The 14,504-nt window shown below is 46.1% G+C and overlaps 2 protein-coding genes and 1 long non-coding RNA gene across 4 annotated transcripts; 2 read left to right on the top strand and 1 right to left on the bottom strand.

Moving 5' to 3' along the window:
- The first annotated feature begins 6 nt into the window (after window positions 1-6).
- CCDC86 (coiled-coil domain containing 86) lies at window positions 7-4,901 on the top strand. Its single transcript, XM_080998100.1, has 4 exons — window positions 7-322; window positions 822-951; window positions 2,025-2,099; window positions 4,329-4,901. Exons 1-4 carry the CDS (start codon window positions 90-92, stop codon window positions 4,446-4,448), a joined length of 558 nt encoding a protein of 185 aa, XP_080854226.1. The 5' UTR covers window positions 7-89; the 3' UTR covers window positions 4,449-4,901.
- Window positions 4,902-7,206: 2,305 nt separating this feature from the next.
- LOC308472880 lies at window positions 7,207-7,958 on the bottom strand. The gene is made up of 2 exons (XR_013983799.1): window positions 7,820-7,958; window positions 7,207-7,621 (listed from the first exon to the last, which is right to left on the bottom strand). It is a non-coding gene; the product is annotated as an uncharacterized lncRNA (long non-coding RNA).
- On the top strand, window positions 7,776-12,433 carry LOC308472813 (acyl-coenzyme A amino acid N-acyltransferase 1-like). Of its 2 annotated transcripts, none has more exons than XM_080998049.1 (4): window positions 7,776-8,040; window positions 9,067-9,417; window positions 10,227-10,429; window positions 11,460-12,433. In XM_080998049.1, exons 1-4 carry the CDS (start codon window positions 7,791-7,793, stop codon window positions 12,054-12,056), a joined length of 1,401 nt encoding a protein of 466 aa, XP_080854175.1. In that variant the 5' UTR covers window positions 7,776-7,790; the 3' UTR covers window positions 12,057-12,433. The 2 variants fall into 2 exon arrangements, with proteins under 2 accessions (XP_080854175.1, XP_080854176.1); XM_080998050.1 differs by having other exon boundaries at window positions 7,902-8,040; window positions 8,946-9,417.
- Window positions 12,434-14,504: the final 2,071 nt, after the last annotated feature.

Genomic DNA, 14,504 nt, shown 5'->3' with positions numbered 1-14,504 from the left:
CGAAACGTCATCCGAGGGGGACGTCCCTGTATTTCTCCCACGTGGAGGGAGGCAGAGCAGCAGTTTCCGGGGGAACCGGCGAGCGGGCTATGGCGGCGCTTGTTTCTGAAGCGGAGCCGCTGAGTAAGCAGCCCCCTTCCGATGCTGACCGAGGGGAGCAGGTCCAGCAGCCCGGGAACGGCGAGGAAGCGGCCGCCTCGGTAGAAGCTGGACCAGGGAAACCGCAGGCAGCTGCCCCGGGCACGAAGCGGAAGGAGGCGCCCGCCATCCCCAGAGGAAAGCCTAAATCGGGGCGGGTATGGAAAGACACCGGCAAGAAGCGGTGAGAGTTTGATCTTCGCCTTTAGGCGGCGGGACCTTGTTTTGCGCTACTTACTGCGTTTGCGTATGGTGCAAACTGAAGGTTAACAACCAAGTGGCGTGCAGTTAATTTTTGTTCTGATTTTGAAACAAATTTGACTCACAGGTGGTTTGCAATGCTTAAATAAGCCCTCTCCAATCGTTTCCGCAGAATAGTTCGATTGTTCTACACAGCGTCTTTGCCAGTCTGTGGAGAGCATGGCCTGCAAAGTGTGTAGCCCCGTCTGATGAACAGGAACTTAGAAACAAGCTTCACTTGAGTTGTTTGTTATCATCATCGATTTATTAAGCACCTTCTAAACAACCATATCAAGGCGATGCATGCTAAAAATAACTAAAAAGGGTTAAGAGGGGGGAAAAATAGTGTATATGTTTAAAGCCAACGCCTATACATTTAAAGCCTTTGTATGGTTTTACGCTCATGGCAGTGGTTGGTAATGGCTCCGTTTTCTCCTTGCTAGGTTTTCTCTCATGACTCTGGATAAGCCTTTGCGTACCTCCTGGGAACGCAAGATGAAGGAACGTCAGGAAAAGAAACTAGTCAAAGATTTTGCACGGCAGTTGGTGGAAGAAAAACGAAAGGAGCGTGAGGTGAGAGAAAATTGTGATATAAAGTGGTCTGCTGAATAGTAGTTCCTAGGTCTGGAAGCAGGCAGATGGCCTGTTCTGAATAGAGTCGGGTCCCCTTCGAAAGAACAGGTGTGTCACCCAAGGATGTGCCTAGATTCATCTTTGTCGCTGGAGACCCAAGTGTCTTAAGTAGCTAGGAGTGCCAGCTCTGACTAGATCGCCAGGATCTGCCATTCCTGGACCTGGGATAGACTTTTCACAGTAATACATGTTCTGATAACCTCTCTTGGATTACTGCCGTGTGTTGCATGCAGTGCTGCCCTTGAAGACAACATGAAAGCTACAGTTAGCATACAGGGCAACTCCCTGGTTATTAAGTGCAGCAGCTGACTGAAGCCGTACGTGTACTGAAAGATTTGCACTGTCTTTCAAAATATTACTAATCTGAACTCAAAAGTTTTGTTGATAACTTATCTTATAAAACTTGGGACCTAAATACTTAAAGAGCATCTCCCCACTCCAGTATTGTTCTGCCGACAGGTTAAGATATTTGGATAAGCCCTTCATGTTCAAGGACTATCCACTATGCAATAGTAAGTTAGAGGGTCTTCTTTGCTGTGACACATGTCCTCTCTTCTGGGCAGTGTTAGAAACTCAGATATATAAGCTAATTTTCAATCCCCTTAAACCTGGGTTACGGTCGCCACAATAGAATGTCTAGGCACCAATTAACTTTATTATTATTATTATTATTATTATTATTCATTTAATTTAATTTCTGTACTGCCTTATATTTTTAAATAAACTGCTTTGGGATTTCCCCCCAACACATTAAAACATGAAATAAAAGAATCCAGAATAAAACAAATTCAAGCTTCAAAGAAAATATTTCAGATCCTCTAAGTTACATTTGGCTTTCCCCATTATTTGCCTATTTAATATATATAGTTGTCCCATAGCAGAAGTACTCTAGGAAGCCAGTGTGCTGTGGTGAATAGAGTGTTGGACTAGGACCTGGGAGATCAGGGTTCAAATTCCCACTGTTGTGGCTCTAAAATAATACATATAATTGGTTTCACTGTCTTCTCCTTCAGGAGAAAAAACTGCGAAGGGAAGAAAACTTAAGAAGAAGACTGGAGAATGAGCGGAAGGCAGAGGTTGTGCAAGTGGTGAGTCTCCCCTTTTAAGTCCTTAGTTTTCTCTTGAAGAAGAAACTTGCCTTCTGTGAGAAGCACTGTTGCAATAACACAGAACATCTGTTCTCTCCGTGTTGTGCTTATCTTGATAGAAATGACACGTTAGACCATGTTTCCTAGTTGCCGCTAATTGAGGAGGAGTGTTTAGGGGAGGTGTGGGCCTGTTTTCATCTAACAAATATACAAAGTTTATCCAAACCCTCACTTACCGTAGGTTGAGTTTAGCCTAACCCACGCATTTTACGTATAAATCTGCTAAAACTAGGGCACCATTTCTGTTTCCAGTGAGAGTGAGCCGAGAGAGGTGTAGAAATTGTTTTGAGTTATTAGTACAGAAGCTTCAAGCTTGTCTTTATTGTGGTTGGATGATGGAGAGGCTGCTTATTTCACCTTACAATTACTATATATCCACCACTTATTGAGCTAAGAAGCCAGTGGAGAAGCCCCTAATTTTCTATGGCCTATTCGGGATGCCTCCTGGAGGTGTTAGCATACTATTGGCACTGGCCCAGACCTTACTTTCAGTTGCCACGTCACCAAGCCAAGTTTTACAGAAAGCACCACTGCCTGAGCTGCTAATGTTTTGTCGGTTCCATTGAGTTATGGCAGCACAGTGCAACCCTGCAGCATAGGAAGCAATGGCCTGGAGCAGGGGTGAGGCTATGCAAAACAGTAACTGCCCTACAAGCTCTTTCAGACCAGCCCTTGCATGTAACTGTTTAATGGCAACATCTGTCAAGCCATGAGTGTCTAGCCCCAAGAGTTTTCCAAGTCAGAAAATCATAGAACCGTAGAGTTGGAAGGGACCCCGAGGCTCATCTAGTCCAACCCCCCTGCATCGCAGGATTTTTTTGCCCAATGTAGTCATGGAGATACAATGTTGTACAGCAAAATGGGTGAGACTCTAGCCAGACTAATACTATGTGAATGTGGATGAATATCTATAATCCTAGTTGCTGATCAATGCAAGAATGGGGTGGAGCCAAAATCTTGCAAGAATAGTGTCTAATTCAGGAGTAGCCAATGTGGTGCCCTCCAGATGACTACAGCTCCTATCCTTGGGGTGCTGAAAGGACTTTGTTTCATAAATGGATCATTTTCACCATTCTTAAAATCTGTGGATTGCAAGACTGACATGGACGGTTTCTGGGCTCGCAAAGCACTTGCATCATCTTTCGGATGCCCATCTGAATACCTCTAGGTCCCAGGATTGCAAGGCCTTTTCAGGTTGTGTGGCTCAAATGTCATAATCTGTTTCCTTATCATGGTGCCTTTCAGGTCTAGGCAAATGGGCACAGCTTTTCTGGATGTGCAGTTTCATCTCTCAAGAGATGTCATTGATCTGATGTTTTCGTTAAAACAGTCTTGTTTACAGCAGTTGGCCACCATATTTCGCTTTTCCTGACTGGCACCATTGCAGAGCTGCTTTCCAAAGTTTCACTCATCGTTCTCTCATGCATACCACTTATAACTGATCTATATTAAAAATAGTAATGTTCCGTCATGGTGTTCCATTGCGCTAGAAGCGGCTTAGTCATGCTGGCCACATGACCCGGAAAGCTTTCTGTGGACAAACACCAGCTCCCTCGGCCTGAAAGTGAGATGAGTGCCACAACCCGGTTGCCTTTGACTGGACTTAACTGTCCAGGGGTCCTTTACCTACCTTTTATTAGTAAGAATAATGGTGTATTCACAAAATCTTCAGTCTCATGTCATAAAACAATATAGGACATAATGTGCGTGCCAAATGATAGATCAAGATTCTTTTGCAGATCTCTGGATAATTTGAAGAACATCTCCAAAGATGCATGACCCCCAATTGTTTAGTGGTATCACACATGCCTTTAAAAACCCCTCCATCCATCCTAAATTATACTGATGAAATGAAGAGTGTGTATTGGAGTAGGGCAGGTGCGTGGGAGAACTGTGAATTCAGTTCTGGTACTCAGGATCAATCTCCTGCACTTGTAATCCTTTCATTCAAAGTGTACTATATTCAAAGTATACCTTGATATTCTGGTTGGTGGATCTCTGGATCCAGTAAAAATCAAAGGGTGTATCCCCAAGTCGAAAGTCTTGTCTATCCCTGTTCTGAAGCCTCTGGTGAAGAGCAGGAGACTTGTTCTTCCTGAGAGTTCTTAAGTCTCATATACAAGAGTGCTGGCAGCACCACTGTCATTTCTTTTCTGCTCCTTCCTCCAGATTCGGAATCCAGCAAAACTGAAGCGTGCAAAGAAGAAGCAACTGCGTCGCATTGAGAAGCGGGACACACTGGCATTGTTGCAGAAACGCCAAACGCAGCGCAAAGCAGCCAAGGATTGAGTCCGAGACGGGTCTCCCTCCCTACTCTCCGTAAATAGAAAATGACTTCTTGAGATGCGCTGGCCAGATGCACTGCTGGTTTGCTCCCTGGCTTCTCTTGGCCCCGGAGATCAGATTCTTCCAGAGAAGGCTACATTGCATCCAAATGCCCCTCAGCTGAAGCCTCCCTTTTGCTTTTGTGTGGAGGTGGCAAAGCAGAATCCTCCAGAGTGAAGTGCTTAGACATCTTTTTAAAAACTAAACGTTCTCCAGGATAGCAGCAGACCCCAGACTTTATGAAATGGGGCAATGCCCTAAAGGGGTTTGTCTGAGGATTCACAACTTCCAGACTGTAGGGTTATATATAAAAGATCATAAATAGCCTGGTTGCTGTTGTAAAGGTATTCTTCTGGGTTAGGGATGGAATGGGACATTTGACTGGTTCTGCAGTTATTAAAATAATTGCTTTCTGGATTTATGCACCTGTGTGATATTTTAGCTTTGTGGTGTCAGGCGATTGCTAATGACTGTGGCTTGACTGTCAAGGTTAGTGATGAAAGTCTCCTCTCTGTATTTATATTGGGGGGGGGGGCACGCTTGTCTTCCATGGAAGTCCTCAGGCTTCAGGCTTTTTTATTAACGGCACAAGTCACTCTAAAAAAACACTTTGTTTTTATTTTATTACATTGCTATCTTAAACTTTCCTTGAAGGAGATCAAGGCAGCTTATGTGGAACTTTTCTCCTCACAACAACCATATTGGACAGAATGGCTGGAAGATGGCCCATTGTCATCAAATGAGCTTCATGGCTAAATGGGTTTCAGCAGAGTGAGGGGTAACCTCGGTCTCCTGGTTTTGTCTAGCTATTGCACCACACTGGCTCAAATCCAGAAGCTTTTTCTGTAAGCTTCTGAAGTAGGTGGTGATCCTTTTGTTGGGGCGGACGGACCTGCTTCTGATTAGCTGGGAACATTTTTAAGCTTCGGCATATTTTTTGGCATACGTTCAACCAGGCTAAGACTCCAATCCAGCAAATCTCCTTATGAGCAGAGAAAGGGGTGTGAACAAGAGCTGTTGTACAAGCCTCCAGTTTCAGAAAGAGCTTGCTGTATGATTCTGCTGTTTTCAGAAAATAAGGAAGGGGAGTGGTTCAGTTTTTGTACATTGTATAACGTGATCCTGATCTTGCCTGATGAAAAACTAAGGTCCATTCACCTGGACCAATGTCTCTGTCAATGATTACCCCATACTTGGCTGCCCAACATGAAAAGCAAATTAGTTGCAGAGAGCAAAGTCTCGTTTTTTACTGATCTGGGGCTTTGAATATCGACATGAATTAGGTCTCTTGGAGAATTCGTGTGGAGCAGGGTGGAAATGGGCAGCCCCCTCCACTACTGAAAATATTGGGTTCTGAGGGACAAACAGCAGAGGTCCCGCAATGCCCAATTTTCCTTACCTCTTGAAGGGACCTTTTTGCAACAGACCCAGAGTTGTCCAAAGCAACAGCTCCTGAGAAGAAACTAGAGCAAAAATCATTTACAGCCCTTTGTAGGGGGAAACAACTTTATCTTCATCAAGTGTGAAATATCACAACATAAGCACACCTAAACGTAGCATGGAGTGCTCTTGTTTGAAGGCTCCAGCCAGCCATGCCCCTTCCCAAGATTCTTCATTCCCTCTGCACTCCCTGGTTTTCATTTTTTGGAGGGGGGTGTTCCTCCCCCCATAGATACCCCCCCCCAAAAAAATGTTTAACTTCTGTGAACCTTGGGATTCTCTTTGTTTCCCAGAAGCCCTACAAAGCCCTCTGCTGAGAATAGTAACAAAAAATATGTCACTTTTCTCAGAGTGACGACCCAAAGCAACTTGCATTATTAAAACCAATTAAGAACATCTGATAAAAATATAAAAACACAGCTATACAAATAAAAATGAGGATGTACAGATCCCATCCCCACTGAATAAGGCCACAATGTCGCACTTCAAACCAAGGTCCAAAAACCAGGGAAAAGGGAAAAGTCTTTGCCTGATGCTTTAAAACAGTTAAAGACAGTTTCAAACATCCCTCCTTGAGTTTGCAATTAGAGGGAATGATTTCCTCATCCAATATATCTTATAGTTGGCTAGAATATTATTTCTATTCAGAATGAACCATCTTACCAAAGAAAGAGGGGCAGAGTTAATGTTACATGTGAGCTACGGTATATATTTTTCACAGAGATTTATCTACAGTTACAGGGGGCGAAGGCTCTGTGGTAGAGAATACACAAGGTCTTCACTCTCTGGAAAAACAATTTCACCAAAAGCCATTTATAGATCACCAAAATGACCCTGTATAAGGCATCACTTTGAACTAAGCTCGCACTGGGCCATAAAAGGGCAAATGGGATTCAGTCACCCAGTTTGGATAAATTCCTTTGTAGCTCATTTGCAATTCCTTTTTGTTTTATATACCCTGAAAAATCTGGTGTCTTCAACAAACTTGGCTACCTACATCACAGCTCCCTTGCAGCTCTGTATCATTTGCAAAATTAGAGGTCTGACTTTAACAGCAAATGGGATGCACAGAGTAGAAGTGCCCACCTTTTGCTTCTAGAATTGGACCTCCGCCTCTTCTTTCTATATGACTTGGGTGAGTGTGTTTACCGCATGTGACACTGGGGGCTGCAAATCAAATTGCACGTTTGTATCTAAACTGCATACACAATTTCTTAGCCAGCAAGGTAAGCTTTCTAAATCAGGGTCAATAATGTTTAGAACAATCACATACCACCTCTACTGGTGTTAGCTATATTTTATTTATTTAATCAATTTCTATGCTGTCTTCCTGAGCTAGGTGACCTTTCAAGGCAGCTTATAGAATGGGGGTTAAATACTTTAAAATGCCATCTTGCTAACTGATAAATACGACAAATATGACAAAGCGAAGCCACCCATTTAAAAAGCACCGGCAGTTCACACAATCATTTCTCACACTGGCATGTACAGGGTGTCTTTTACTCTGTATCCACGGGGCCTCTTTCAAAGGACTCATCCTGTACATTTGTTTAGAGTTCTCTCAAAGGCCAGGGGAGGGACTGAAACCATCAGATGAGATGCAGAATCACTGCAGAGTAGGAAGGGACCTCCAGGGTCATCTAGTCCAACCCCCTGCAATGCAGGGATGTCATGCATACCATGACAGAAACAGCAATCTGGAAAACGAAAGGAAATAACTTTACACATTTTTGAGCCAAAGGCCATGGAAGCTGGAAATGTGGGGAGGACGGCTCATCTGGCGGTGAGGAGGGGCAGCTACCTCCCCACCCACCCCCAATGCCCTGAATCCTCTCCTTGAGTAACACCAGGCAGCGCGGGTGTGGGATGAGGTTTCGCTTCTCGCACCGACTTGCCTCGCCTTATCTGTCCTCCTTTTGCTCCAGAGGGAGCCGCGCCAAGTCACGTGGCGCAGGACAGAGCAACTCCCCGCTTGGCGCCCTTCCACAGGATCGTGCCCTGCCCGGGGAGGCACTACCCTGGCGAGGATCCGACAAGGTACTGGGCACCTGCGGAGCACCGAGAGAGAGGAGGTGGCGGCTGCAACTCCTCCGGGTCCTGAGCCATTCAAGTCGCGGTGAGTGCCGAACCCACCGCCGCCCGGGCGCGCCGGGAAAGGGGGGGAGGATTTGCAGACGCCTGGAGGGGAAGGAAGATCTGCTCGCCGCGCTCCCCAAACCTTGGGCGGGCGGAGCGGGAAGCGGCGACCTTCCAGCCGGGGTTGTTCTGCAGCTCCCATCAGCCGCAGCCAGCACGGCCACAGCGGCAGGCCTCGTTTCCAAGTGCAGCTTCGATTGCAGCGCGCAAGTGAGCAAACCGTTCGGTGCATGGAGTTTCAGCTCCAAGGAAGAAAAGAACTTGGTTAAAAGCCTGTGTCAGCTGAGTTTTACTCAAAGTAGATGCACTGAAATTAATCAAGCTAACTTAGTCATGTCAATTAATTTCAGTGGGCCTGCTCTGTGTAAAACAGAACTTTCCAAACTTTTCATGTTGGCGACACACTTTTTAGACATGCATCATTTTGCAGCACGGTAATTCAGTTTTACTAGCAATCCAGTGGGCTGCCTGCACCCTTTACCAGCCCCAGCAAGAGTGTGGGGAGCGTTTGAACGACACACCCGCACACTGTTGCTGACAATGCACTCATGTGTTGCAACACACAGTTTGGAAAGCTCTGATGTAAAACTTGGTCGACTACCAACCTTGAACTAGGACAGAATGGAGTTTTAATTTTCTCCTCAGCCATAAAGATTTCTGAATTATCTTCAGCCAGTTGCTAACGCTCATCCCAACCTACCTCACCAAGTTCAGAGGATTAAAGTGTGTGTGTAAAAGAGGAAAGGTGGGATATAAAGGAGAGAGCTTCAACCAGAGGTTAAGGGCAAGAATTGCCCTAGGGAAAGTAGGGAAGCTGAGCACCTCCTCCATTCGTTCTTACAGTTCCCAAACTTACTGGAAATGTCACTGATTCACTTTCCTCAGGTTGCTGCCATGGCCTGCCTCACTGTCACCCCAAAAAGCTCACTAGCCGACTCACCCGTGTGGATTCGCGCCTCTGGCCTGGACCCTTCCCAGCTGGTAACCCTGCATGCATTGCTTACAGATGACATAGGAGAGAAGTTTCAATCCAGAGCCCACTTCCGGGCAAATCTGTCTGGGGAGGTGGACGTGAAGCAGGCGGCTGCTCTAGGCGGGGACTATGTAGGTGTTTGGCCCATGGGCCTCTTCTCCTCCCTGAAGCCAGAGAAAAGGTTCCGCAGGCTGATGAAACGCAACGTGACAGGCAGCCCTTTCCTCGTCCAGGTCAGCCTCTTTGGCTCTGTGGTATTAGTTCCTTCACCCAACGATGTACCACTGGCCACTTGCACTGTGGAGAGATGGTACGCAGCCCATGGAGTGGAACGTGTCCAGGTCAAAGAAGGCAAAGTTCGGGGCGCCCTTTTCTTGCCACCAGGTAAGAAAACTGATTTGTGCTTTCTCTCCCCTCCCGGGTGATTCACTACAATGAGGAATGGCCTAGCGCAGTGCCAGCCCACCCCTGTTTCACAACTTGTGGTGAAATGGGAATGGGCTACCCTCGCTGCTGCATCCCACCCACTTCCGCTGTTGTCAGAACATCACCACCACCACCTGCCAAACCCTGCGAGAGCCGGCACATTCCTCAAGGCATTGCCCCTCGTCTTTCCTGCCTCAGGGGCAGAGAAGATGAACGGCAACACCACATGCCATAATGCCTCCCTCTCACTAGTGACAGGGGGGCATTCCACCAGCAGTGGGGCAGGCAGGGTGAGGCAGATGCTTCACACCACCCCATCAGTGGGCCTGCTGTGGCCTAGTGGGCTCAGTAGATGGTCTGTGAGCACTTAATGCATAGATGAACCTATGTGGGCTGGGGCTTCATCGGTACCTGGATGAGAGAGTCCTATTATACATTCTGGGTTATAAGAATAAAGAGAAGTCCCCCCCCTCCTTTACCTCTTCACTTCATTTTCCTTCTTCCCACACATCTGTATGCAACTTTCCCATTTGTTTCTGAACCTTCTCTACAATCATGCAGTCCTTCTCTTCCCTCATTGTGGGACACACATTGCTCACATGCCCAGGTTGCTTTCATTGTCCTCTCCAAGGTCACCCCCTTCCTCCACCCCACCCTGCATGGTCTCAGAGACCTCCAAAGGCAGGCAGGCAGGGAGGTTCTTATTCCAGACAATTACAAATACCTTCACTCATAGTTGCTCTCCCTTTTTCTTGGACTCTCTGCAGGGCCTGGGCCGTTTCCAGGGGTGATTGACCTATTTGGTGGGTCTGGAGGTCTCATTGAGTTTCGAGCCGTCCTACTGGCCAATAAAGGCTTTGCTGTTCTAGCTCTGGCTTTCTTTGGCTATGATGACCTCCCACAGACCCTGGAAGAAGTGGACCTGGAATATTTTGAGGAAGCATCCACACTACTCTTAAAACATCCCAAGGTGTGTCTGAGAGGGTATATTTTCTTCTATCTCATTACAAGGGCATTCTGTAGTGGGACAATAGAGATTAAAATAGATCAGGAGTGAGGAACGTTTTTGGCCTGGCAGGCCAACTTTGAGGGGCGAGCCACCTCTCAATCATCTGACATCATAATATGTTAAGTGACTTGTAGGTGTGTGGTCCCACTCACCTGTCAAAACTGACCCACGAGGGTGCAGGAGAAGCCTGGATCCCCACAAGGAATGCACTGTCAAAGTGGCACCAAACAGGGTTCTGGAATATATAGTGATATGCACTTGATCAGACAAAGCTAGACTAACACAGGCATCACTAGGTAGTTCCCAGGTTTTGTACAATACAGTAGGATCTCCCAAGCATCATTTTGTCTTTGTATGGAATTGATCTGGCTAAAAACGGACACGCCTAAGACAGTGCGCGCGCACACACACACACACACATTTTGTGGGGAGCAGAATCTGACTGTGTATGGCAGAGGTGGGACATCTGTGGTCCTCCAGCTTGTTACCAGACTCGGTCTCCCATCAGCCAATGATCAGGTAGGACGTGAGCTGGAGCTCAGGTTAGATTGAAGGGGTAATTCATCGCTAATTCCCCAGCCCTGCTGAAGAGGAAGCAATACATACAAGGGGAAGGAGCTGCAGAGCGGAAGCTGCTCATTAGCCTGGCAGGAGATCTCTGCTGAGCAGGACTCAGTTGTGTATAAACCGTTTAGAAAGAGCTTGGCTGTAAGGAAGGGCACCACTAAATAATATTCCACTATATTCAATGCTGTGTGAAAGGGCCCTAGTGCAGAAGGAGCCAGTTAGAAAGGGTTACATGCAGTCTGATGTACGATCCAGCATTCGGCCATCTCAGTCTACTAACTCACCCTGCACCATGTGGAGAATCACTCTTCCTTCTGAACAAACCCATTTATAGCCTTCCTTCTTGCAAAACTCTACTTGCATCTGCCTCTCATGCCGTTGATGAAATAGCTATGTGTGGTTCCCTCCCTCCTCCCCCCGCCAGGTCAGAGGCCCGGGCCTTGGAGTCGTTGGTCTGTCCAAAGGATCGGAAATCGCACTGGCCATGATTACCTTCTTAGACCAGATCGTGGCGGCTGTGTGCATCAATGGTGCCACAGGTATGAGAGGCGCATCACTTCGCTTTCGTGACGTCTATATCCCTGCCATCCCTTATGCTGTTGAGAAGGTTCTCATCACTGAAATGGGGACAATGTCCTCTTACCACGTCATGGAAGATCCTTTGGATGAAAGACATCACTCCTCTGCCATCCCTCTAGAGAAGGCCCAAGGGCCCGTGCTCTTTGTGGTGTCAGAAAGCGACCAAAGCCTAAACAGCAAGTTATTTGCTGAGGCGGCCATAGCCAGAGCAAAGCAGCATGGGAAAAAGAACTGTGCTTTGCTGTCGTATCCGGGGGCTGGGCACCTCCTAGAACCCCCCGGTTCCCCGCTTTGCTACTGCTCTGCTTTCCGGAGTACTCTCTTGCCTAACCAATGGGGAGGTGAAGTGGAACTGCACGCCAAAGCCCAAGAGCATTCCTGGAAGGAGATCCAGAAATTCCTCGAGCTTCATCTTGGCCCAGTTGGAAAGAGCAATTTCTAATAGCGGAAGGAAGGAAAGCCAGCTCAGGTGACGTATTCTAGTTCTCCAGACTTGATCCAATGAATCCGCCCACACACGGAAGACCGTCAGAGTGAGAATATCCTTGTGACATGGTATTTCGAGAGCACTCAACAGAAAGACAATTGCGTGGCCAGAAGCCTGTGACAGTGTTAGGACTCTGCGAACTGCATCCAGTCCTTTTGCCTGTCTCATGCTTCTTTGGGGGGGGTGATTGGGGCCACTTTGCTACACTTGCTCATCTGTCAAATGGGGACAATAATCCCCCCCCCCCCGTTCTGTCTGATCTTAAGCACTTGGGTGAAAGGGACATTTCAAGCTCTGCAAAGCTAGCACATTAGAAATAAAATAAACCACAACTACAAAACACAAAAGGTGATTGACAAGATCAAGGTGACAGGAAAAGGCACCAGATTAAAAAAAGCACTCACTTTTGACTACAAAGGAACAATGGGCACAGCACTTAACAGTGTGCTCCCAAATCTTCCTTCGCATCCCTGTCTTGAATTCAAGCTGGGCTGCAAAGGGTGGGGGGAATCATTTTTCTTCTTGTTGGTAGTTTCAAACTAAGCTTCCTGCAAAGGAAGGAAGGAAGAACTGGGAGCGCACTCCAGACTATTTCGTTTGAAGTTTTGTCAGGTGATTGGCTGGTGGGCAATCGGTCCAAGTAGCCCACGAGAGTGGGCTGCCACTGCCCAAACTTCTGAGGGCAGTGAAACTACCAAAAGGGCCCCCTCTGCTGCTCATAACACCCAAGATGATCCATGGGGAATATATGGAGCCATGCAAAGCAATCCTAACTATAAGAAGCTGGCTGAATTGGACAGCTAAGTAGATCATGGGTTTGGATTGGTCCCTAGGCCTGTATGTGGGCACACTAGCATAACTGACAGGTTCCTTTAGCTACAACTAAGGTGTTAGTGACAGAAAAACCATTTGTCATGCTCCCATTGTGGCAGCCTCCTCAAAATTGTGCTGTATACAAAGAAACGAGCAAAGCTGAGGTTTCTCTTTCTGTCTGAAGTGTGTCTCTACATTTGCATACATACTTCTATTTTTATAGAATGTGAACATCTGGATTTGGATCACAGATCATGCACTGAGTTATATGACAGCACCTGAAGACACCTCTTAAAATTAAAAGAATTACAGTGTTTTTCTTAAACCGCTGAAATTATGTAAATAATAATTTATGTACAAGTATTGGGAAATCATTTAGAATGAATTGAAAAAAATGTTTAAAATTGTTTTCCCAAAAAAACCAGAGTCCTTTCTGTTGGGGATAATTCATACTGAAATTCCCAGGTGTCAGAAAAGGTTATTTATTTGTGCAACAACTGTGGTCCATGTTTTGCTAGCCCCCAAATGGAAAACAAGCGAGGTCCCAACCAAAGAAGAATGGCAACTGAAGTTAACAGAATATGCACAATTTGCAGACTTTACATACAGAATAAGAGAACAAGAAGAAAATATGTTTAAAGAATATTGGAAAATAATTGTGTACGGCTGAAAACGCTGACACCATTAAGGTAAAGTCAGCAGTGTAAATAAGTTTTGATGGATGTAATAATGGAAAACTGATTGGTAGTTTTTGTAAAATATGCAGGGATATAAGATGTGTAAAATGAACTATGTAAAGAGAAGAGGGGAAGTCATTGGTATCTTAAGTATGTACACCCTTCTACCATGTGGGGTGGCCCCATGGAAAAGCAGCTCTTACTTGGCTGTGTCCGAAGGAGATATAAGGTTGCCACACGGGCTCTTGTAGGTGCCAGCGTGCTCACTAGTGCTCACCAGTTGCAATTACATAATGCCTCAGCAATGGTACCAAATAGTATAGGAAATAGCCCTACTAGAAAAATTAACCAACAAACTGAAACTGACACCGGGACAAATAGAAGAAGACACCTTCACCCCGGTTTGGCTCCCCTTTATCCCATACTCAGCCCAACAAGTCAATGACAAAAATCCACCAACAGCATACAAATCAATATGGCTAACCTGATCCAAAACACCCACCCCCCCCCACTCAAACATGAAAACAAAGACCACCACAGCCAACTACAAATGAACAACCACACCCTAGGCCAACCCCAACCTCTCTCACCGCCAGAGGAACACAAGCAAACAACAAAGAACCTGCACAAGCAACGCTGACACTAAACCCTACATATAGTAGGTAAAATAGAAACATCACCACCTGACCCCAACCCCACCCATCTCTCCCCCCTCCACCTCTTTCCCCCTTTTCTTCCTAATGTCTCAACAAATGAAAGTGATTTGTAATAATGTTACATTGGGGAAAAAATATGAGAGAGAGACATTGCAAACACTTTTGTAAATCAAGAAAATCTTTAATAAAAAAAATCAAAATTACATAATGCCTCAGTAATCCCCTCAAAAATCAACAGGGCGCAAGAGATTGTTTGC

Source organism: Podarcis pityusensis (genome assembly GCF_964106645.2).
Source record: "Podarcis pityusensis genome assembly, chromosome: 1".
Taxonomy (NCBI): domain Eukaryota; kingdom Metazoa; phylum Chordata; class Lepidosauria; order Squamata; family Lacertidae; genus Podarcis; species Podarcis pityusensis.
The sequence above is the reverse complement of the archived record's forward strand: the minus strand, read 5'-3'. Positions and strand labels throughout refer to the sequence as shown.

Coding starts and splice junctions, on each gene's coding strand:
- CCDC86 (XM_080998100.1), top strand. CDS start 90: ATGGCGGCGCTTGTTTCTGAAGCGGAGCCGCTGAGTAAGCAGCCCCCT. Junction 952..2,024: donor AAAAACGAAAGGAGCGTGAG/GTGAGAGAAAAT, acceptor CTTCTCCTTCAG/GAGAAAAAACTGCGAAGGGA. Junction 2,100..4,328: donor AGGCAGAGGTTGTGCAAGTG/GTGAGTCTCCCC, acceptor TCCTTCCTCCAG/ATTCGGAATCCAGCAAAACT.
- LOC308472813 (XM_080998049.1), top strand. CDS start 7,791: ATGAGGTTTCGCTTCTCGCACCGACTTGCCTCGCCTTATCTGTCCTCC. Junction 8,041..9,066: donor CCTGAGCCATTCAAGTCGCG/GTGAGTGCCGAA, acceptor CATTGCTTACAG/ATGACATAGGAGAGAAGTTT. Junction 9,418..10,226: donor CGCCCTTTTCTTGCCACCAG/GTAAGAAAACTG, acceptor GACTCTCTGCAG/GGCCTGGGCCGTTTCCAGGG.